We start from the raw sequence: 23445 nt of genomic DNA on the forward strand, positions 1-23445 counted from the left end.
TTTTTCTCCCAGCGATGAGGCGAAAGAATATGACAAAAATTAGAAACGAAGCTACCCTCCGAGGGGCTTCTCTCAAACAAAGCTAAACAAGGCGAAACTGCCAGGCTTCCGGGCCAGAGCCAAGCTCTGTGGACCCCAGACTCAGAGGATGAGGCTCCAACACAGTCTCACTCGCTTCTCTACACACCTTTCCTCCCAGCTGTCCCAGACGATTACCCCTTTACCCTCTCTCCCTCCGTAAATATCTCTGCATCATCCTTCCCTTCGCTCCCTCTATATCCCCTCCTGCCTGTGTAAGACGCAGCGGCTGGAGTCACAAAGATGGCCGGGGGCGTGCTCCTCTCTTCCTCTTTTTAAGCTCTGACAATGAGGTGAGGGAAACCCCAGCATCTGAGCCGCAGCGGCCAAGACCCGGCTGCCATGGCAACGGCGCGTCGCCTTGTCCTTCATCCGGGTCTCTCAGTACAAGGGCGCAGTGGGCCTGCGCAGGCGCAGAACATAGCCGAGGAACACCTGTCTCTACAGGCGCTCCTCTAGGTGCGGGCAAACGACCTCTGTGGCTGCGGTTTCCGGGGAAACGACCGAGGAATCCACGCCTCCCCGGCAAGTTTCACAGGTGTTAGTAAGAACTGGGGGAAGGTTATTCTTGGTTATGAGTTTTTCCAGGTTTTAGCTGTCTCTTGCCCGGTATGTATTCTGTTAAGTTCTAGAAGTATACTGCTATACAGCAGTTATTTTCTTCACTCTAATGTCCAAAAGTAGTTTCACTCGTTGATAAGCACGTTAATTAGTTACCAGTTTTTTGACCCTAAGTTTCCCCATCCATCAAAACCAAACATTTACAACTAGAGATTATCATACTAAACGAAATAAGTCAGAAAGAGAAAGGCAAATACCACATGATATCACATATACGTGGTATCTAAAATATGGCACAAATGGACATAACTGTAAAACACAAACAGACTCACAGAATTAGAGAACAGGCCCCTGGTTGCCAAGGGGGAGTGGGGTGGGGGAGGAAAGGATTGGGAGTTTGGGATTAGCAGATGTAAACTATTATATATAGGATGGATAATAAGATCCTAATGTATAGCACAGGAAACTATATTCAATTTCCTGTGATAAAACCATAAGTGAAAAACAATATTCAAAAAAAGAGTACTTCCATATGTGTATAACGAGTCACTCTGCTATACAGCAGAGATTGGCACAACACTGTAAATCAATTATATTTCAATGAAAAATTAAAACCTCCATTGTCCAAGAGAATGGTCAAAGGAAATAAGATGTTTGTTTCTACTTTCAAGCATGTCAAAACGGTCATCTAGAATTTTCCAGATCCTTAAACGTCCTCCTTAAAGGTCATCTTTATGTATGAGAAAGGAGCAAGAAGATTTTTAAATTGAGGTGACAAATGGCAAGATTTAAGGATCTGTCCATTCCCTGCCAGAAGTAACACAGAGAAAAATAAAAATATTTCCTCAGTACAATATATTCAGATTATTGTTTTTTATTATTAGGATTTCTGTCGTTTGGTATAATGGAGAGCATCTTTTCTCCAAAAAGGAGCAATATAAAATTGAATTTTTAAGTATTCTCCAAACTGTATAGTAGACTAAGTTCAAAAAAATTAAGATGAATTGCAATAGTAAGTGCACCTCCTAGCTACAGTTTAGAATGTATGGTTGTAATAACCTAATTTTTCTGTTGCTGCAGGACTTTGGTCTTAAGCCAAACACTTGAAAAAGACAAAAAATATATATATAATTATCAACTGTTGCAAGTCAAAGGAATTTTAGTCAGATCTCCTTTAGTGAACATGGAATTACTTCCTAAGCTAAAGTGGACCTTTTAGGTTTCTGAATTCCTAGTCAAATGTTTTTCCCACTAACCCTCCTAAATATTTTAAATATTTTTGTAAGTATTAGTAAAATAGTACCATTGTTCATAATAGACAAAAAGCAGAAACAACCCAAGTAGCCAACAAATGATGAGCGGATAAATTAAGTGTAATATATCCATACCATGGAATATTTCCGCAGTAAAAAGGAATGAAGTACTGATAAACACTACAACATAATGCACCTTGAAAATGTTACTGAATTGGTCATTCGTACCCCTGCTGAGAGAGTAGATCTTCAGTGTTAGCACCAAAAACATAAAAGTAACTATGGGAGGTAATAGGTATTTAATTAAGTTGACTGTTGTAAGCATTTATATTTATAAGTTATATTATACCTTTATAATTTATAAGTTACATAATATATATATATAATCACATTATACACATTAAAATTGTATAACTCAATTATATATACTTGTTATTTGTAAATTATACCTTAGTGAAGCTGAAAAAATAAAGTCCTCTTTTCTCTTCTCTTGGATGTGAGCCCCCTTGCACTATCAATGACTATACAAGGAAGGAGAATCTAGGAAATATAAAAACAGAGTAGTTTAGGTAAAGCCTGGTACAAAAAGAAGACATTTTCTGCTATCCAGGGCCTTTCATTTAGATGGACTCTAATGCTATTCAAAGTCTGAAAATGTTAAATGTCAATACATGTATTTTGGCTATAGGGAGCAGAAATGTGTGTTTGAAATTAATGACTCACCAAAGACAATGGGATTTTACAAATAGAGATCACTGTATATATGCATAGTGCCATGTGTTTTTCCTCTTGACTGGTTAAGTTAGTACTAATTATAACTATAAATTTTGAATGCTCGTTCTGAAAAAAGATCCAAGAAGTAGATAAAACTCCAGTTTTCTGTCAGTATTCATTACACATGGTATAGAAAAAATTACACAATATGAGGAAGAGACCAAAGTAAAGTTGAGTAACTCTCTTTCAATAAATAAAAACTTTAAAGGAATGCTTTGACTTAGAAAAGTCAGTGTTTATTTAAGTAACTAAGAAGAGATTAAATAAGTGCCAAGAATTAAGAAGATATGATTATACATGTATTCTATAAAACTGATCAAAATATATTTTATAGGTAATATTTAGATTATGCATAGAGTCAGATATTCTAAATCATTTCAACAAATAATTATTCATTACTTATATGCAGACACTATTCTAATACTTGGAATACGTCCATGAATTATAATATACATGTATTATATATTATAATTATATATTATGGTCAGAGTTCCACCTACCTCAGACTCCTTGAACCCAGTTGCCAAAAAGAAAAGTGCAAACGTCTCAGTCCTTTGCCTTACTTTATTCTAAAAAGTTCAGATCTCTGAGTTCCCAGCCCAGAAATCAGAATGTTATCATTAGAAAGGAAGGGAAAAAGAAGAGGTGAAATATTTGAGTATTTTTCTGAGTTTTGTACATATGCATTCCATTTTTAAGGCTCATTTATTTATAGAACACAGAAGTTTTATAATACTAATGTTTAACACACATGTATTTAAAATCAATACCTTAACATCTAGGTCTTTTGTAAATTTTAAAAACTATAATATAGCGAATCCTTGTTTTAGGAAGTCAAAAACTCACTGCCTTCATAGAGCTCACATTCTAATAGGGAGAAAAGACAATAAATAACAAACATACTAAATAAGTAAATCATATTTGTGTTAGAAAGTGAGAAATGATATATAAAGCATAAAGCAAAAAAAAGAATCAGAAGTGTGGGGCTACGTTGTAGAAATAGGTTGACTATTTCAAAAGATGTATTCAAGTTAAACCTTACTGAAGTGACATTTGATACTTTTAATATAATTATAGACATATTTGATGTATAATAATATCTATCAATTATATATGTATATTACATATCAGGTATCTGATATAGTTATAATAAAAGTAGAGCAACTGCCAAAATAAATCAAGACATTCCTTCTGTAAAGGACTATTAAGGTGTGTCAAACTAAAGGCTGGAGGGCCTGAGTTTGCTTATGCCTCTTAGCAGTAGGATAATCCCATTTTCAGGTTGTATGCCAGCAATAAGTACAGTCCTTAAACACAAAAAGTTATTTACACTGTAATTATTTTTGTTTGTTCAACAAATTTGTTCCACACTAGTTGCATGTGTTCAGCCCTTCTGAGTGTATGCACAGCCCCAAACAGGCAGAAGTTTCAAGGAACCTCCTGCTGTGAGGCTCTAGCTTACTCAATGTGTGATTTGTTGGTTGTTTTAGTCGCTCAGTCCTGTCCAATTCTTTTGTGACCCCATGGACTGTAACCCACAAGGCTCTTCTGTCATGGGATTCTCCAGGCAAGAATTCTGAAGTGGGTTGCCATGTCCTTCTCCAGGGCATCTTCCTAAGCCGGGGATCAAACCTGCATCTCCTGCAATGGCAGGCAGATTCTTTACCACTAAGCCACCCAGAAGGCCCAAAAAACTATATTCCAATAAATTTTTTTTTTTAAAGAAAGAAATCATATGTATTCCTCAAGAAAAACCGATTTTCCTGGCATTTGTTTTTAAAATAATTTCTTTGGTGGGATTTTTAATAGGAGTAGTGAGTGAGGAAAGGGACAAGTCAAGGTATAGACAGGTTCTTTATGGCTGTTCAGATTTTCTTGAGAATAATAATTTTTTAAAACTATAAAACAATGACTCTTAATTCTTCCAGCTTTTTCTCTTCACCTGTACCTGGTGAATGTCTCCTGCTTTAAAGTGACAATCTAATAGCAATGGACGCTATCTCTATTTCTTCTCTGGGATTGGCTATATTGTTAAAGCTCATTATAAAACTTGGATGTGCAAAAGTACCTTTCGCATTAACTGGGAATGAACTCATCTTGTTTTCTGAATAGATGCAAATAGTGAATGACTTCCAAGAACATACATAAGACACCTAGAGGTTCATGTCAGCAAGCAAATGTAAATCAGATCATACCCTTCTCTGACTTTTCAGTGCTATTAGAATAATGTTCAAATTCCTTACCTTACTTCCCAGGTTCTGACTAATTGGGCCCCTTCTTACTCCTATAACCTTACCTCCTACCACTTTGCTGCTCATTCATAATACACCAAACTCCCTGTCCACCTCTCTGTTCCTCAAACATGTGAACCTCTTTTCCATTTTTGCTGTTTCCTCTGCCTGGAATGCTCTTCCTCGAATATTTGCATTGCTAACTCCTTCTCATCATTTATGTAAGAGTGGACATCCTTGCCTTGTTCTAGATTTAGGGGGAAAAGTGTCCCAATTTCTCACCATTAAGTATGATGTTAAGTGTAGGTTTTCTGTAAATGTTCTTTATCAAGTTGAAGGAATTCCCCTCTATTCTTAGTTTATTGAAAATTTTTGTTTTAGTTTTGTGTTTATACGTGAATGGCTGTTGGATTTTTCACTTTCCATTAGAGTTCTTAACATAGTGACCATAGTTAAAGGCCCAGTCTGCTAACTCCAGTTAGCAGTTAACTCTCTCAAGCTGGGCCTAGTCCTGTTGCTCTCTTTGTTTTTTCAAACTGTGCTTTTTCTTGCCTTTTATCATGACTTGTTGAAAACTAGACATGATATATCAGATAATAGGGACTGAGGTAAATAGACTTTTAGTGTGAGATTTTATATCAATATGACTAGAATGTAATTGGGCTGTGTGTAGTGTTTCCTGTAGCTACAGGTGCCATGAGATTCAAATTCCTCTAGTGTCCTTTTTCTCTCTCTAGTTTTTGGGCTAAGAACTCCTCAAAGGGACTCTGTGTCTTCTATATCCTTCAGTTGTAATTCACTGTTAATATTATTCCAGTTGAAATTCACTGGGATTTCCAGGGAGCACTCTGTCCAAGTGCTCAATCTGTAAATCCTGTTCTCGAGTTCAAGGTCTACTTTCGTCAACACTCCCAGAACATGGCAGGTAGGTCCTCCCAAGACTTTTGGCATTCTGCAAGGAATGATGGTCAAGTCATGCAGTTTGTTAGAACAAGAAGTTGGTGGTGGTATGGGCGGGAGAAGATGAACTGTATCAAACAGATGAGTAAGTTTAGAGGTTTTCAATAAGTGTTAGTTGGACAGGACTGAGCCAGCAAAGCAGCATGCTGATTACCAAACACGTTTGAAACGTCCTGGACAGCAGCCCACCCACCCCCTTAGCGGTCCTTCACCTGGCTTTCCCTCACGCCGAGGTTTGGGGTTGTGGTTTTCGGAGGAGGGCTTACAGAGAACTGTCAAGTGCGGCACACAGCCTGGTCTTTCCAAAGCCCTACCTCCCTCTCCCACAGTGGCGGCGGAGTTGGAGCGCCGTTTCTGTTGAGAGTGCGAAAACCTGGCATGGGTCGCAGCCCACGGGCGGCGGGCGGCCGGCTGTAAAGGGCAGGCGCTCAGGGCAGTGCGCGCGCTGCGCCCACCGCAGGCCCGCCTCCGGTGTACCCTGGAGGGGAGGGGGCGCGGGGGCCATGGGGAGGCGGGGCGGAGAAATCCCTTCTTGGATTTTCTGCAACTTTGTTTTACCCTATCCTGGCAACTCGTTCCGCGGGGCTCCTACCCCACAGTCATTCTGCCAGCCATTCCAACAGAGCCCCTCGGCCCACCCCTGCCTGGCATCCTTCCACCCTGGCAGGCAGTCTCCTGAGTCAGGACTGCACCTTCCCACCCCCTCAGTCTTCCCGGTGGGGTCTTATCCTTACAGAACTGCTGGGGTGCAGGGGTGGAAATGACCGTTAGTTTGCAGTGTAGGGTGGAAATCAGAATCCTATCCCGAATAATTACAATAGTGTGATAGTTTCTGCCATACAGCAACATGAATCAACAAAGTTTAGGGGCAACTTTAATAAAATTTTATTAAAGTGGGAAAAAAAAATACTATCCCGGATTCTCCACTTCAAAGACATGTGACCATGGGTAGGTTATTAACACTTTCTAAGATACTTTTGAAATAGGGGCACACATTCCTGAATGTTCATAACCCCAAGTCAGTCCTGTTTTTTCCCACTGCTATGGATCATAAAGGCCTTCCTTGCTGACACCTAGTGGACCCAAAATGGCAGTCCAACTAGCAATTTTAGGTAGTATCTTCCCAGAAATTTTACGTAGTATCTTCCACTGCTGCCAGATTAAATTTCTAAAGACAAGCTTAATCATTCTCCCTGCTTCCTTCTGCAATTAATGAACATTAGAAAATGACCCCCAAACTGCCCTGTCCTGCTCTCTATATTCCTTGCTGATTGTGCACCCACACTTTCTGACCTTCATACCTTTACTTATGCCTCTTTCTCCACTATCGTCCGTTCCTCTTTCTAAATTTCCTGTAAGATTCTGGCCATGCTGCATGACTAACTCAAATGTCACCTCCTTCAGAAAGTTGTACATTATTTCCCCAGTGTACTTGTAGTTTTTGGGATCCAAGCCTCTTTAAATCATTATGATACCTGACACTAACTGGTGTTGCAGCTGGCCTCTCTGTTATGCTTTCTATCAAGATCCTATCTTTTCTTATCACACATTTTAAGTTCTTTGAAATCTGGAGTCATGACATTTTCATTGTACCCCCAGAACTTTGTAAAATATAAATTAAAATAAGAGGGAGTGTTTAGCTTTCTAAATGACAATTTTACCTCAAATTATACTTTCTTATTTCAAATAAAATAGATTACATATTTATAACTTGCTGTGTAAACACATGAACTTAAAAAGCAGTACTGTTTAAAACCTAACAGCTTTAATAGTATCTCACAAAATATATTCCAGAATTTTTCTTACAAAATTTTGTATTACTAGAAATTGTTATTTTAATAACCTGCAATTCAGTAACATTTGGTAATAACAGAAATCAAATAGAGCATGTAAAGCCCTTAGAACATTATTCAGCACAGTCATAAATAGTAAACACTATCTAATTATGAGTTATCATTACATTGTTGTTGATATAATTCATCTAAGTAATTAAATGGCTGTTGTTGTTCAGTCCCTTGGTTGTATCCAACCTTTTGCGACTCCATGGACTGCAGCACGCCAGGCTTCCCTGTCTTTTACCATCTTCCGGAGCGTGCTCAAACTCAACCCGTTGAGTTGGTGATGCCATCCAACCATCTCCTCCTGTTGTCCCCTTTTCTTCCTGCCTTCAATCTTTCCCAGCATCAGGGTCTTTTCTAGTGAGTTGGCTCATTGCATCAGGCAGCCAAAGTATTGGACATTTAGCTTCAGCATCAGTCCTTCTAATGAATATTCAGAATTGATTTCCTTTAGGATTGACTGGTTTGATCTCCTTGCATCCCAAGGGATTCTCAAGAGTCTTCTCCAACACCACACTTCAAAACCATCAATTCTTTGGCACTCAGCCTTCTTTATGGTCCAACTCTCACATCCATACATGATTACTGGAAAAACCATAGCTTTGACTAAACAGACTTTTGTCAGCAAAGTAATGTCTCTGCTTTTTAATATGCTGTTTGTCATAACTTTTCTTCCAAGGAGAAAGTGTCTTTTAATTTTGTAGCTGCAGTCACCATCTGTGGTGTTTTTGGAGCCCACGAAAATAAAAGTCTGTCACTGTTTCCCCATCTATTTGCCATGAAGTGATAGGATCAGATGCCATGATCTCAGGTTTCTGAATGTTGAGTTTTAAGTCAACTTTTCCACTCTCCTCTTTTACTTTCACCAAGAGGCTCTTTAGTTCCTCTTCACTTTCTGCCATAAGGGTGGTGCATCTGCATATCTGAGGTTATTGATATTTCTCCTGGCAATCTTGAATCCAGCTTGTGCTTCATCCAGCCTGGCATTTCACATTATGTACTCTGCATATAAAGTTAAATAAGCAGGATGACAATAAAAAGCCTTGACGTACTGCTTTCCCAATTTGGAACCAGTCCATTGTTCCATGTCTGGTTTTAACTGTTGCTTCTTGACCCACATACAGGTTTCGCAGGAGGCAGGTAAGGTGGTCTGGTATTCCCATCTCTTTAAGAATTTTCCACAGTTTGTTGTGACCCACACAGTCAAAGGCTTTAGTGTAGTCAATGAAGCAGGAGTAGATGTTTATTTGGAATTCTCTTGCTTTTTCTATGATCCACAGATGTTGGCAATTTAATCTCTGGTTCCTCTGTCTTTTCTAATTCTAGCTTGAACATCTGGAAGTTCTCAGTTGATGTACTGTTGAAGCCTGGCTTGGAGCATGTGAAATGAGTGAAGTTGTGTGGTAGTTTAAACATTCTTTGGCATTGCCTTTCTTTGGGATTGGAATGAAAATTGATTCCAATGAAATGGAATTCCAGCCGAGCTATTTCAAATCCTAAAAGATGATCTGTTAAAGTTCTACACTAAATAAGCCAGCAAATATGGAAAACTCAGCAGTGGCTCCAGGTCTGGAAAAGGTGAGTTTTCCAGTCCCAAAGAAGGGCAATGTCAAAGTAATTAAATAAAACTTGACCAAAAAATGAGAGTGTCTTTTTTATTTTGAAACATTCCAAAAGAACTTTCACTTGAGAGTGCAATTTTGAGATTGATTGTTGTTCAGCCACTAAGCCATGTCTAACACTTTGTGTCCACATGGACTGCAGCACATCAGACTTCCCTGTCTACCATCTCCTGGAGCTTGCTCAAACTCATGTCCATTGAGTCAGTGATGCCCTCCAACCACTTCATCCTCTGTTACCCGCTTCTCCTGCCCTCAATCTTTCTCAGCATCAGAGTCTTTTCCAATGGTCGGCTCATTTGAGACTGACAGCTAAAACTAATTGTTAATAGAGAATGAGGGGGAAGGAAACTGATTTCTCCATGTGACAGGTGCTTTCACATATGTTCTTTCATTTCTTCACAACAGTCTCATGAGGTAAGTATCATCCCCACTTACTGATGAGGAAACTGAAGCTCAGGACTTCCCTCGTGGTCCAGTGGCTAAGGCTCCACGCTCTCAATGAAGGGGGCCCAGGTTCAATCCCTGATCAGGGAACTAGATCTCACATGCCACAACTAAGAATTGGCATGCCGATCCCATATGCTGCAACTAAAGTTCCTGCATGCCAGAACAAAGACCAGACATAGCCAAGTAAGTAAAAAGAAATATTAAAAAAAAAAAGAATAAACTGAAGCTCCAGAGTAACTTCCCTAATGAATCAGAGCTTTGAATGGCAAACTCAGTATTCTGAAGCCCCTTCTATCAGCATTACTTAATGAAGAAAGTAGAGGAATTAGTACTACCACAGGATGCTTTTTCCAGAATCAAAGGAGATGATGTTCACAAATGCCTTTCCAAACTAAAACATGTTATATAAATAAATATAAAGTACTAATTACACATGCATGCCTGGTCAGTTGCTCAGTCCTGCATGTCTGACTATTTGTGACCTCATGAACTGCAGCCTGCCAGGCTCCTCTGTCCATGGAATTTTCCAGATGCGAATACTGCAGTGAGTTGCCATTTCTTTCTCCAGGGGATCTTCCCAACCCAGGGAAGATCTTCCTGTTTCTCTTCCGTCTCCTATAGTTGCATGTGGGTTTGTACCACTGCATCATCTGAAAAGCCCTAGGATTCCATGAGAAGTAAGACAAGTAGATGCCCAATTTCTATCATTTGAGCACAGTGCCTTGAACAGAGCATCTAGTGGGCTAGACATCACTGACAGGCATTTAAATCTTAGTGCTTGACTTTGATGTACTTTTTAAAAACAGCATTTATTTAGCTTTTGTACTGGCAGGTGGTTACGTTGAGTCCATCACATCATTTGTATAATTCAGTGTTCATGGGGCACAAACACAAGATATGTTTTGCAACAAAAGACAAAAATAAGGCGTGGTTCCTGCTCAGATACATAAGGTATCTGTAAGGACAGAAAACTTTATGTTTAAAAAGTTTTTTTGCATGAAAAATTTCCAAGTCTTTGGTGATAATCAATGAAATACCTTAATGAAGGTTTTGCAATGGGAACTAATGAGACAGTGCATATTCAAATACTATTAGAAAAGACTGGTTTGGTTTGTCAGGTAAAATGAACAAAGCAATTCTCAACTGATGGCAAGAAGATGCTTCCGTGGGTACCAGAACATTTGGGGCTATAACCAAAAGGCTACGATTTTTTTCAAAACAAGATGGCACCTTCTACCTTTGATTCAATTTCATTTCATTTATCTGAAAAATTCAGTTAACACTGAAGGGAACGTTGGTCTTTTTAGTTTCTAAATGGGAGAATGCTTCTAAAAATATAAGAGGTACCAAGGTGAAGACCAAGAAAAATAAACAGTACAGTGAGGTGCTAGAAAAAAATTGGGAAAACAACAGAAATGAGAGGGAAGAGTCAAAGGTAAAGACCAGCGCTTCCCTGGTGGTCCAGTGGTTAAGAATCCACTGCCAGTGCAGGGGCCGTGGATTCAGCCCCCGGTCCAGGAAGATCCCACAGGCTGAGGGACAGCTAAGCCGTGCGTCACAACTGCTAAGCCCATGCTCTGGAGATGGCAAGCCACAGCTACTGAAGCCTGCAGGCTCCAGGGCCTGTGCTCCCCACAACTGGAGAAAGCCTGCATGGAGCAGCAAAGACATAAAAACAAATATTTTAAACAAGGGAAAATATACTGTAAAATATTTAATAAAAAACAATTGTATAGTCTATACAGTATTGAATAAAAAGTACAACAAATTATTTGCACTTCTTTCCAAAACCGCATACAGTACAACTTGCAAATTGGGTTCAGCATTCTACAAATAGTACCACACACACCAAGATACGAACTTATTATTCTCTTAAATAAGTAAAAGCTCTGATTGTATACAACAAACTGTTACTTAAATTCCAGGGAAATACTGCTTTAGTTACATGAATAGTTTGATTGTGCCACAGTCTATTTTATTAAAAAAATTAAATTCCTCAAACATCATTTTTCTGCTTGTTTCTGAGTACACATTCCCTATGTAGCAATATAAAACAAAGACAAAAATGCAAAATTGAGGCTGCTGTTTATGATATCGCTTCCTTTTTCCTTCCTTAGCTAGTGCTCCTCTCCTTTCTCTTATTCAGAAAGGAAGGTGACAGGAAAAGGACATTCTTATCCTCACTCATTTGCTTCTGGAATTCTTGCTTACATAAATGAATATGTCAGTTTTGGAATCTTGACATTACTATTCAGTATTTACCTATGTCATTCTAAAAAAGTTGACCTAGGTTTTTGTTTTTTTTTTTTAAGATAAGGCAACAAACTTAGCTTTAAAATAGTTATCATGTCTCACATATGCTAGCAGTCACGTGGTAGACTAATTTCCCAATTAAATGTACACATAATAACATTTTTCCAGTAACTTGGAAATGGAATCAATAGCAGTTCTTATTTTAAGCAGATATTCAAGATGATCCACCTTTAGAAACAAAGGCAAATTTAATATACAAAATTCAGGAACAAGTCCATCCTAGTTCCTGTCCCACCAAAATAAAGTGGCTCAGTTAGTGAAAAAGACCTTGGAATAATCCAATAGTTAATGACACCTTTATCTTGGATAAGAAGGACAAATAATATAAATGCCATAAATGGACATGAAGTTATTTTAAGAGAAGATTTTCCCATTTTATTTTGGAGATAAAAGGGAATGCAGATACAAAATGGACTAGTTATGCCTTTAGCCCACTTAGTAACTTTTCATCATAGAATTAATAGTCCTTCATACCGAAGAACAAAAGACAAGTAAACCTACCTTAAGTTTTCTGATTAGGTCACTTATATTATTAGTAGGCCTCAAAACTTGCCTTATTTTTTAACTAAATTAGCTTCTCTGGGAAGCATATGAATAATGTAAAAATATACTTCTAAGAAAAATCAACACAAATACATAACAGTCAAGATGGGCACTGAGAGTATTTACACAATGAATTTTTAAAGATAACTCAGAATTAACACATATAGAACACCAAACCAGGGCAAATGTTGTCCTCTGTAGAAACAAATGCACATGAGTAACACAGACATGAGAACTAAGTTGAACAAAGGCAGATGCTATTAGAACACTATTTCGATTCTGACTGTAACATCTTGTGGCCTGTGAAACCCTGGTCCCAACAGGCCAAGCATCTGGCTAATCAGACACAGAAGTAGAATGCTTGACCTATAAAACACCAAACTCACTTGTGAGCATGTGTACATTACCATGTGCTGCCTGATTGCTCTTGATTCTTGGTTTTCAAAAGCAAGTTCACTTTTGAAGCAGGAAAAACGCATTGTTAAATTGGTTCTCATAAGTATTCCAAATACTTCATTTCTCAACTGTATTGTTACTCTGGGAAGACAAGGTATAGTCAACTGGCTGCTTTGAAGCCATGAAATGCATACTCATAAATATGTGTCTACACTTTAAAAAATTAAATACATCCGGTCACAGCGGTTGTGCAGAATTCTTGCAATATGAAGCTCATTTGCAGTATGTTATGAGGGGGTCACTTGAGAACTTGATTCTGGATCTTCTTGCTTTCTATATTTCTTCACAATACTGATTGTACCATTAGCCAGGAAAACCAGAGCGATGAGTGCAAAGTAACCAGCATAGATGAAGAACTAAAGAGGGGGGGAAGAAGTAATTTACAGAATTATCCACTAGAAGGTCAGCTCTTCTATTACATATATGTGAACAGACTCTATCATTAAACATATGTTCAGTTTCTCAATACAATTTCAAAAAGCACCGTGTGCTTACACAGCGTGCCAGGCACTGAGGATACGAGGCAGGACAGCATGGCGACACTGGCGCCTGACTGCCGGGGTGCCATCCCGACTACCCCCTTACCAGCTGTGTGGCCTGGATGCAGAGACTCAGTGCCTGAGCCTCAGCTTCAGTTACAACCCATTGTGTAATTCACAACTGATTACACAGTTGTTGGGAAGGAATGGGATTCTGTATGTAAATGTTTATTAACATGATGCTAATACTGTTAATATTACTGGTTTTCATTTTTGTTGCTGTTCTAAATGAATCCTGGTCTCTACCCTCCAGTCAACTAACTCAAGCTGATATGAGGCCAAATTCTGAAGGTCAAGAATTTCCACTCTTTCCCAGAAGAGGGCAGTAGAAGGTCAACTATATTCCATTGTAAGATAACTTTTTATAAGAATCTTCTGTAAGCCATTTTTTAATGTGATTATGTGATTTATCATCATCATTTTCTTATTAAAATAACTTACTAAATACTGATAAGCTGGTTCATGGATCCAGTAAGCATGTTGCTCTAACCCTCTCTGTGTGCATGCTAAGTCGCTTCAGTCATGTCTGACCCTTCACGACCCCATGGACTGTAGCCCACCAGGCTCTGTTCATGGGGTTCTCCAGGAAAGAACACTGGAGTGGGTTGCCAATTCCTTCTCCAGGGGATCTTCCTGACCCAGGGATCGAACTCACTTCTCTTAAGTCTCCTACACTGGCAAGAGACTTCTTTAACACTAGCGCCACCTGGGAAGCCTAACCCTCTGAGCCAAGTCCTTTAAGATTTGGATACATTTTCCTATAGGAAATCGGTTAATTAATCATGGCGGTCATGAGTTTGAGCATAGCCCACAAAATTATTATTCCATACATTTAAACCCACCACTTCTATAGCGATATGACAAGCACTTACTCTCCTACCCGCCGCCCAAATGAAAGCACTTAACCCTTGAGAGGTCTTCCCAATGTTTTTATTGCAGGTAGTAACTGGGAAACACATAAGTCATAATTACTTAAAGGACAGTAATAAGCTCCCATTGCTCTGCTCTATCCACCTTTCCCCCACCCTTTTCTGAGGCAGCATATTGCAGAGGGAGATGCCTAGGCTTTTGAGTCGGATGTTGCTTTGAATTCTGGTCCTGCCATACTATTATTGACTGTGACCTTAAACAACACATCTCTCAGATTCATTTTCTTGACATCTAATCCTGACAGCAACCCTGCAAAATTTTATATAAAGTACCTGGCACACAGAAGGCACCCAACACACATTACCTATTGTTTCTCTTTTAGATCTCCTCGGTAAAAACAAAGTTAATTACTGCTAACATATCAGGTCTTTGTATTCTAGGAAAACTAATACATAAGTGGGAAGAACAATGGAGATAGAATCTTTTGAGCTGAGATGAGCTGGGGTAGGCACTTTTTGATTCATTTGCCCATTTTGCTAAAGTACATCCCAGGTCCTATTTACAACTCACAATGAATGAAGCCATATACAACTATACAATTCCAGAGTGAATAAACGTATTCACACTGTCTCTGGGTGTTTGTACAGGTGTTTTCTCAATAGGTCATGTGTAATGCTAGTCATCAATAGCAAGTCATTACCTTGGTATTTGGGTGGGGGGTGTTTAAAGAAGGGAGGAGACTCACGAGAGCTCTCAAGTGAAGCAGGCATCTCAAACATGGGATACAGTATTCCAGGCACATAATTAAAAATGGAGGGAAACATTGGGTGAGGAAGCAGAAGGTCTAGGTCCAGATGGAACCAACACTACCTCTCAGCTCCACAAGGCTGGATAATCACACTTAGAAATGTTCTAGGGCCTCATCAAAGAGACGATGGTCTCAGCATCCTCCTGGTAGAAAGGAACTAAGGGTGGGGGATAACTGAAGGAAGGAAAGAACACTTTTACTTTCAATTTTCTATCTGTCTATAGTGTTTGAATTTGTTTCCCTGAAGCATGCTCCACTTCTGTTAGCCTGATCAACCCATAACATCTTCAGTATTGAAACAGACCTTACCTGAGTGGTAATTTCCAAGCCAAGGCCACTGGCATCTACCACAATTAGAGTGAGCAGAGTCTGCAGTGCTAAGGCAATGAAGGTATTTACACCAAACACTAGGGCATAGCGCTCCATGCTAAGGTTTGCAGCAATCTGAAAACTTAAAAAATAAAAAAAGAATGCATAGATAAGAATTACTTCAAGGATAGTTACATTTTTTATTTCAAATGTGAAAAGTAGCCCATACTTTTCTACTGTCAATTCTCTTCCCACCCAGGTGAAGAGTATTCTTTTGCTAAATGATGTAAACCTCATGCAAATGTCTGAAAACAGTAGAAACATGAACAAGGAAATAAATGAAACTTGCCTAAATGCTCCCTCAAAAGAAAAATTGATAATGCACTTATGGTATAATGCTGCCTCCCATTTGCCCTTGAACCAGAAAATTTAATTTGTCAAGAAACCAAAAAGTTAATCCTGTTACAGCTCTTCCTAATGCTTCTTTGAATCAAAATACATACGTTGCTATCGTGATGAGTAACATGTAGATGATTCTGAAGACAACGTAGGATGCGTAGCACACCCAAATGTTACCCACAGTGTCCATGATATACACTGCAGCAGCAATCAGGAGAGAGAACAGAGACAATGCCAGTTCTCCCCAAGTGGACCAGGATATTTTTATGTAACCGACTGCAAACACTGCAACAGCACCTACAAAACAAAAACAGAAAAGTAATTACTCATTTTGCTAAACAAGTACTATTTCACTAAATGAAAAATTCACCATAGATGATGACATTTTAAGCTCTTTAAATTTATAACCAGGGTAGCTCAAGATTATGGAGGCCCTTGAAAGTTAGGCAGAGATTTTTGGACCTGATGGAATAAATCGTATGAGGCCATGGAGAGATGATGAGAGCCTGAATTAGGGCAGTGGGTGATGAGACGGAAAAGGAGGACACAGAACCAGGGGTGCTGCTAAGGGAAAGCTACTGAGGTGGAGGCAGAGGCAAGAGTCAAAGAGAGCCATCCTGCCTGTAGCTTGGCAACATGGCAGGATGGCTGATCTCTCCTCCCATCTGAGGGGCAGTGCATCACGTGGTCAAATGACGATGATGAGGATAATGAGAGCTAAATGGTATGGAGTGCTTTCTAAGTGCTGGTCACAGTTAAAAGTGTTCACAGAAGTCCTGTATGATCTAAGACCTATGAGATGGATCAACAAATTAGAAAGGAACGACAGATGCTAATGGCCAAGAACACAGGCTCTGAGTTCAAACCTCGACTTTACCACTGACCATCTATATGGCCTTGGGCAAGTGATTAGCATATCTTTCGACAGCTTCCTAAATTGGAAAATGGGGGTAATAACTGCAACAAAGGAATTCTGTGAGGATGGTGTTAATATACATACAGTCTTTAGAACAGCACCTGCAACACAACATATACTAGCCACTATTGCTAAAGTACTGAACAGTGCGGCTCGAGTTTCACACATGGCAAAAGCACGCAGTGAGTCAGAGATAAAGGAAACCTGGGTAAGAGAACAATTTACAGGATCCTTACGTTAGGTTACCAAAGGTTATAAAGAATTCAAGTTTGTTAGTCATAGTCCTCCCTGAATGCACACTTCTGAACTGTCATCCTAATGATAAAGTCAGAGTAAACAAAGTAAACAAACCATTCTTTGAGGTGACTTCAAATTTGAGAGGGGAGGAAAAGTCTGATCATGGTCAACGAAACTACCAGAGGACTCTCCCCACCCAACCTGCCCTACCGCCCAGCACTGCTTACCCAGTAAGGTTGAAACGGCCTCCACACCGCCGTTATAGATAGCAGCATGGCGCGAAGGCATCACCTGCTCCCACAGGCCCTGTGCGTAGTTCACGACTTGAAAATAGCCGCAGGTGGAGAGGGCCCACCACACCGACCAGCAGAGCAGAGGGCGGGAGGAGTAGCACACCAGGAAATCATTCCACAGGACCTTCAGCACAAGCAGGCGGTCTGCCGAGGGTTCCTACCCGGAAAAAGCGAAGAACAGCTGGGCAGGACGCTGCTGTGTAGACTCAGCTTTCTACTCAGCAGACTTTTTTCTGTTTCTTTGAGAAAACCAATTGCTTCTTTCATATATGTTGTTGTTCAATTGCTTAGCGGTGTCCGACTCTTTGCAACCCCATAGATTACAGCACGCCAGGTTTCCCTGTCCTTCGCTACCTCCCTGAGTTTGCTCAAACTCATGTCCACATGTGTTTATATATACATGTGTGTGTGTATATGTATGTATGTGTGTCTCTGTGTGTGTGTGTGTGTGTGTGTGTATATATATATATATATATATGTATATATGAACTTCTTAGCAATTGCATTTATTCCCTCTTGGAGGAAAAATATATTTTGCTTTAAATGTTCTATATACATTAATACCTCCAGCAAATGATACATTGTTTACAAAACGAAGGTAGAAAGATGGTCAGAGACTACAGACATCAGTCAAAGGGAGATGACATTCCACATCTTCCCACACAGGGGCAAGCAGCATTAAGACTAAACAATAATTAGTAATCCCAGTAGGCTACAGTGCATGGCGTGGCAACAAGTCAGACATGACTGAAGTGACTTAACATCCACCAGTAAGTCACTGTTCAGGTAGAGTTCATGAATGAGAACCTATTAGATTCACTGAAAGATAATGGTTAAAGCAGAAGTCTTAGGAAAAAATAAACCAAAATATTAGCAGCAGTTCTCTCTGGGTGAGGGGGTAATCAGTGATTTTAATTTTCTCCCTTATGCTTTTTCTCCCAGTATGTACAGGAAATGTCACTATAATAATGAGGTAACAAAGCTATTATGCATGTAACTGAGTCAATCAAAGCATGACTGAGCCACGTTCCATTATCCCTGGACTATGTCAAGAAGTCAGTGTGAGAGTCCAGACACCATACTGAAATATGCAATACAGTATTACTAGCTACAGTCAGCATGCTGTACATTACATCCCCACAACTTATTTATAACTAGAACTCAGTACCTTTCGACTCCCCTTTACCCATTTTGTTTTTTTTCATACAAACTTTTGGGCCAACTCCAATCATATCAAAGGTCAATCTACCAAAAGTTGCCATTAAGTTCGGAACCTTGCTCAGAATATAGGAAATTTTGCAGCTACCACAGGTAGGCAAAATGAGAGAATCCAGAGACCAAGAGGAAGCTAACTATGAAGAAGAATTCAAGAGGAAGGATGTGAGACAAAAGCCCTGTTATAGATTATTTGCATGGATGGCAGCAGCATGATTCAATCTGCTAGTTGGCTGGCGGCCACGTCTTGCACAAGCTGCTGCTGCTCAGTTGCATCAGAAACTGAGGGTTGTGTCCACCTCTCTGCGGCCCTAGGTCCTGTAGCCTGCCAGGCTCCCCTGTCCATGGGGTTTTCTCAGCAAGAATACTGGAATAGGCAATTAGGGTTGCCATCCCCTCCTCTAGGGGGTCTTCCTGACCCAGGAGTCGAACCCGCATCTCCTGTGTCTCCTGCGCTGCAGGCGGATTCCTTACCACTGAGCCACCAGGGAAGCCAGTCTTGAACATGAAACTCCATTTATTTAAAAAAATTGAGGTATAACTGACCTTTGACACTGTATTAGTTCTGGGTGTGTAACAAAATGATTCTGTATTTGTACATTGTGAAATGATCACCACAGTAAGTATAGTCAGTATCTGTCACTGTACATAGCTGTAATTTTTTTCTTGTGATGAGAATTTTGAGATATAGCAACTTTCAAATAAACAATACAGTATTACTTACTATAATCACCATGCTGTACATTACATCCTCACAACTTAGTTACAACTAGGACTTAAGAACATTTTGACTCCCCTTTCTTTACCCATTTGCTTATCCCCTAGCCCCTGCCTCTGGCAACCACCAATCTATTCTCTGTATTTATGAGCTTGAGGTTTTTTCTTTTGCTTTGTTTTTAGTTTCCAAATATAAATGAGATCATATGATATTGGGCTGGCCAAAGGTTTGTTCAGATTTTTCCATACAAACTTTTTGCCCAACCCAATATTTTGTGTGTCTTACTTCACTTAGCATCCATCCAAGTCCATCCACGTTGTTGCAAACAAGACCTCTTTTGTTTTTCTGTGGCTGTATAATGTTCCCGTGTGTGTATATATGTGAGTATACCACATTCTTTACCCATTCATCCACTCTGGGACACTTAGGTTGTATTCACATCTTGGCTATTATAAACAGTGCTGCAATGAACTGGTAGGTGTATCTTTTTGAATTAAGTGTTTCCATTTTCTTTGGATATGTAGTCAGGAGTAGAACTGTTGGATCTTATGGTAGCTCGAGTTTTAATTTTTTTAGGAACTTCCACACAGTTTTTCATAGTGACACCACCAATTTACATTTCCACCAACAGTGCAAAAGGGATTCCTTTTCTCCATACCCACACATTTCTTATTTTTTTGAAAATAGCCATCCTAACAGGTGTGAGGTGATAGTTCCTTGTGGTTTTGCTTTGCATTCCCCTGATAAGTGATTTAAGCATCTTTACATGTACCTGCTGACCATCCAAACATCTTTGGAAAAATGTCTGTTTAGGTCTTCTGCCCATTTTTAAATTGGATTCTTTTTTTTTTTTTTTTTTTGCTCTTGAGTTGTATGAGTTCGTTATATATTTTGGATATGAACCCCTTATCAAAAATGATTTGCAGATATTTTCTCCCATTCAGTAGTTTGTCTTCATTTGGTTGATGTTTTTCTTTGGCATGCAGAAGCTTCTTAGTTTGATGCTGTCCCACTTATTTTTTGCTTTTGTTGTCAAATTAAAAAAAAAAAATCATTGCCAAGACAGATGTCAAGTTTATCACCTATGTTTCCTTCTAAGCATTTTTATGGTTTCAGGTTTTATATTCAACTCCAAGTCATTTTATGTTAATTTTCTGTGTAGCCCCTTCTCTTTAAACAGAAACTTTTAATAGTTATAGTTAAGTGTTTACAATATCAAGTTAAATAATTACTCTTTTTTTAGCTCAGTTGTATATATGCAGAAGGAGATTTGTCTGTAATCAACCAAGGATGGAAATTTTCAAGAGTAAGTCTTCTGTTAAGTGCTTTTGAAGGACACAATCCTAATTCTTGCTGTAAACAGTGAACAATTTTTTTATGATGAAACTAAGACAATCATTATTTCCTCAGCTATTGATATTTCACCATCCAAAATGGTTAAAATGTATACAATGAGGGACAGATAAAAGTACACCTGGTTTCAAGGGAAAGAAACCAAATATCTATCATGGAAGAATGTTTGAGACAGACTTTGGGAGACACAAGATTAGAATAGAGCAATACTGATGAACAACATTCAAAGGAAACAAGAACAAAAGGACAGAACGTGGCACTTTTGAGGTGTGCTTATGAGTCAGCAATGATAGACTTCTCTTCCAACAGAAAAGGCTTCTGGGACACACTTTCCTGCTCTGGCCTGCTGTGCACTTATCTTATCCTAGGAATACTCATTCTTGGCTCAGTTTGGTGTCTCATAGAGCCCTAGTTCATAAGCCTGAAAGTGAAGCACTGGAAACCTGTTAAGACCTGGCACAGAGATCTGCCTTCGGCTACTCTTTTTCAGGGGGATGACACCTATCTAAGTTTCAAGGGCATTAAGCTGCAGAAGGGAGGGGCTACACATCCTCCCCTCCATCCCAACTCAGACATATCTTGCAGCGGTCCAACCTGGAGACAATCAGGGAAAGGTTGTGACCACAAATGAGGGGGAAAAAAGTAGAAAAGGTCAAAAGACAAACTCTGTCCCTCACACAAGTCTCTCTGATTCCAGCTTTTAGCACTCAGAGCCAACCTGGTGGGAAAGGCAGAGTTCTGCCCAACACAAATCTCCCACCAGTCATTTTTACCATTATGTCTTCAATTCTTTGGATTCTGAAAGCTATTCTGACATAGAAAGACAGAAAGATGAGTATTATATTAACAATGAGTAAAAACAACAAAGTTATAAAACATGTAGATTATACTTTTGTTTACTATAAAATGAATACATACAACAGCAATGTTTAGAAAGGGCAATGAAATATTAACAGTGGTAATCTTTGCACCCAGCAGTTCAGATGAGTTCCTTTTATGTAGTTTTCTGTATTGTTTACTTAAAAATTAAGTATGAATCTTCTAAATCAGTATAGATTTTCTTTTTCATCTTAAAATATTTATTAGCCATATATTTTAAGAGGTGACTATTGAAATTAAGTAAATAAAGGCCATCTTCTCCCTAAAATGCTAAGATAATCTCACTAGAATAAGGATCATGCAATATTTCATAGCTCTGCCTATTCACACCATCCCTCAGCTCAATTTTCACTTGTTTATCACATAGGCTTTTTTTTTTTTTTTTTTTTTTTTGCTGCACCACATGGTTTGTGGGTTCTCAGTTCTCCAACCAGGGTTTGAACATGGGCCACAACAGTGAAAGCCAAGAATTCGAACCACTAAGCCACCAGGGAATTCCCCATGGGGCATCTAATTTCAGATTTTATTTGAAGGTTTTGATGCCTTTTTTTAAAGCTTGAGAAGTTACTACTCTGCAACAAGGGAGTCTCTACTGTAGTGGTTTTAGGAGTCAACTAGGTCTAGGGTGGACAGTTTGACTGCCACTTTCTAGGTGCCTTTGGGTAAGATACTTAATGTGAGCTTCTGTTCCCTCATCTGTAAAAGGGAGATAGTGACACTTTTTTTTTTCTTAATTGAAGGATAATTGCTTTACAGAATTTGTTGTTTTCTGTCAAACCTCAACATGAGTCAGCCACAGATATACATGGCTTTTTGAACCTCCCTTTTGAACCTCCCTCCCATCTTCCTCCCCATTCCACCCCTCTAGGTTGATAGAGAGAGCCCCACTTCGAGTTTCCTAAGACATACAGCAAATTCCCGTTGGCTATCTATTTTACACATGGTAATGTAAGTTTCTGTATTACTCTCTCTCCATACATGTCACCCTCTCCTCCCCTCTCCCCATGTCCATAAGTCCATTCTCTGTCTCTTTCTCCACTTCTGCCCTACAAATAAATTCTTTGGTACCATTTTTCTAGGGCTTCCCTCACAGCTCAGTTGGTAAAGAATCCGCCTGCAATGCAGGAGACCCCGGTTCAATTCCTGGGTCAGGAAGATCTGCCGGAGAACGGACAGGCTACCCACTCCAGTATTCTCAGGCTTCACTGGTGGCTCTGCTGGTAAAGAATCCACCTGTAATGTGGGAGACCTGGGTTCGAGCCCTGGGTTGGGAAGATCTCCTGGAGAAGGGAAAGGCTACCCACTCCAGTATCCTGGCCTGGAGAATTCCATAGTCCATGGGGTCACAAAGAGTTGGACATGACTGAGCGACTTTCACTTTCACTTTTCTAGATTCCGTATATATGTGTTAGAATATGGTATTTAACTTTCTCTTTCTGACTTACTTCACTGTGTATAATAGGTTCTAGGTTCATCCACCTTATTAGAACTGACTCAAATGCGTTCCTTTTTATGGGTACTAGTCCATTGTATGTATCTACCACCATTTTCTTTATCCATTCATCTATCAGTGGACATCTAGGTTGCTTCCTTGTTCTAGCTATTGTAAATGGTGCTGTAATGAACAATGGGATACATGTGTCTTTCTCAATTTTGGTTTCCCCAGGGTATACGCCTAGGAGTGGGATTGCTGGGTCATATACTGGTTTTATTCCTAGTCTTCTAAGGATCTCCACACTGTCTTCCATAATGGCTGTATCAATTTACATTCCCACCAACAGTGCAAGAGTGTTCCCTTTTCTCCACACCCTCTCCAGCATTTCTTGCTTATAG

The 23445-nt window shown here is 39.4% G+C and overlaps 2 protein-coding genes across 2 annotated transcripts in view; both read right to left on the reverse strand.

Moving 5' to 3' along the window:
* CCDC181 (coiled-coil domain containing 181) overlaps nucleotides 1-463 on the reverse strand; it is a 40403-nt gene extending 39940 nt beyond the window's left edge. The window contains exon 1 of the mRNA XM_065935660.1: nucleotides 290-463. The gene's annotated coding sequence lies outside the window, so the exon portion shown is untranslated. The remainder of the gene's footprint in view (nucleotides 1-289) is intronic.
* A 7210-nt stretch (nucleotides 464-7673) lies between these two features.
* The window catches only part of SLC19A2 (solute carrier family 19 member 2), a 36998-nt gene continuing 21226 nt past the window's right edge, over nucleotides 7674-23445 (reverse strand). Inside the window, exons 3-6 of the mRNA XM_065935663.1 lie at nucleotides 17382-17604; nucleotides 16106-16298; nucleotides 15603-15744; nucleotides 7674-13432 (exon numbers count right to left, since the gene is read on the reverse strand). Coding sequence (XP_065791735.1) covers nucleotides 13304-13432; nucleotides 15603-15744; nucleotides 16106-16298; nucleotides 17382-17604 — 687 coding nt within the window. The 3' untranslated portion in view covers nucleotides 7674-13303. The remainder of the gene's footprint in view (nucleotides 13433-15602; nucleotides 15745-16105; nucleotides 16299-17381; nucleotides 17605-23445) is intronic.

This window comes from Muntiacus reevesi, chromosome 5, assembly GCF_963930625.1.
Source record: "Muntiacus reevesi chromosome 5, mMunRee1.1, whole genome shotgun sequence".
Classification (NCBI taxonomy): Eukaryota; Metazoa; Chordata; class Mammalia; order Artiodactyla; family Cervidae; genus Muntiacus; species Muntiacus reevesi.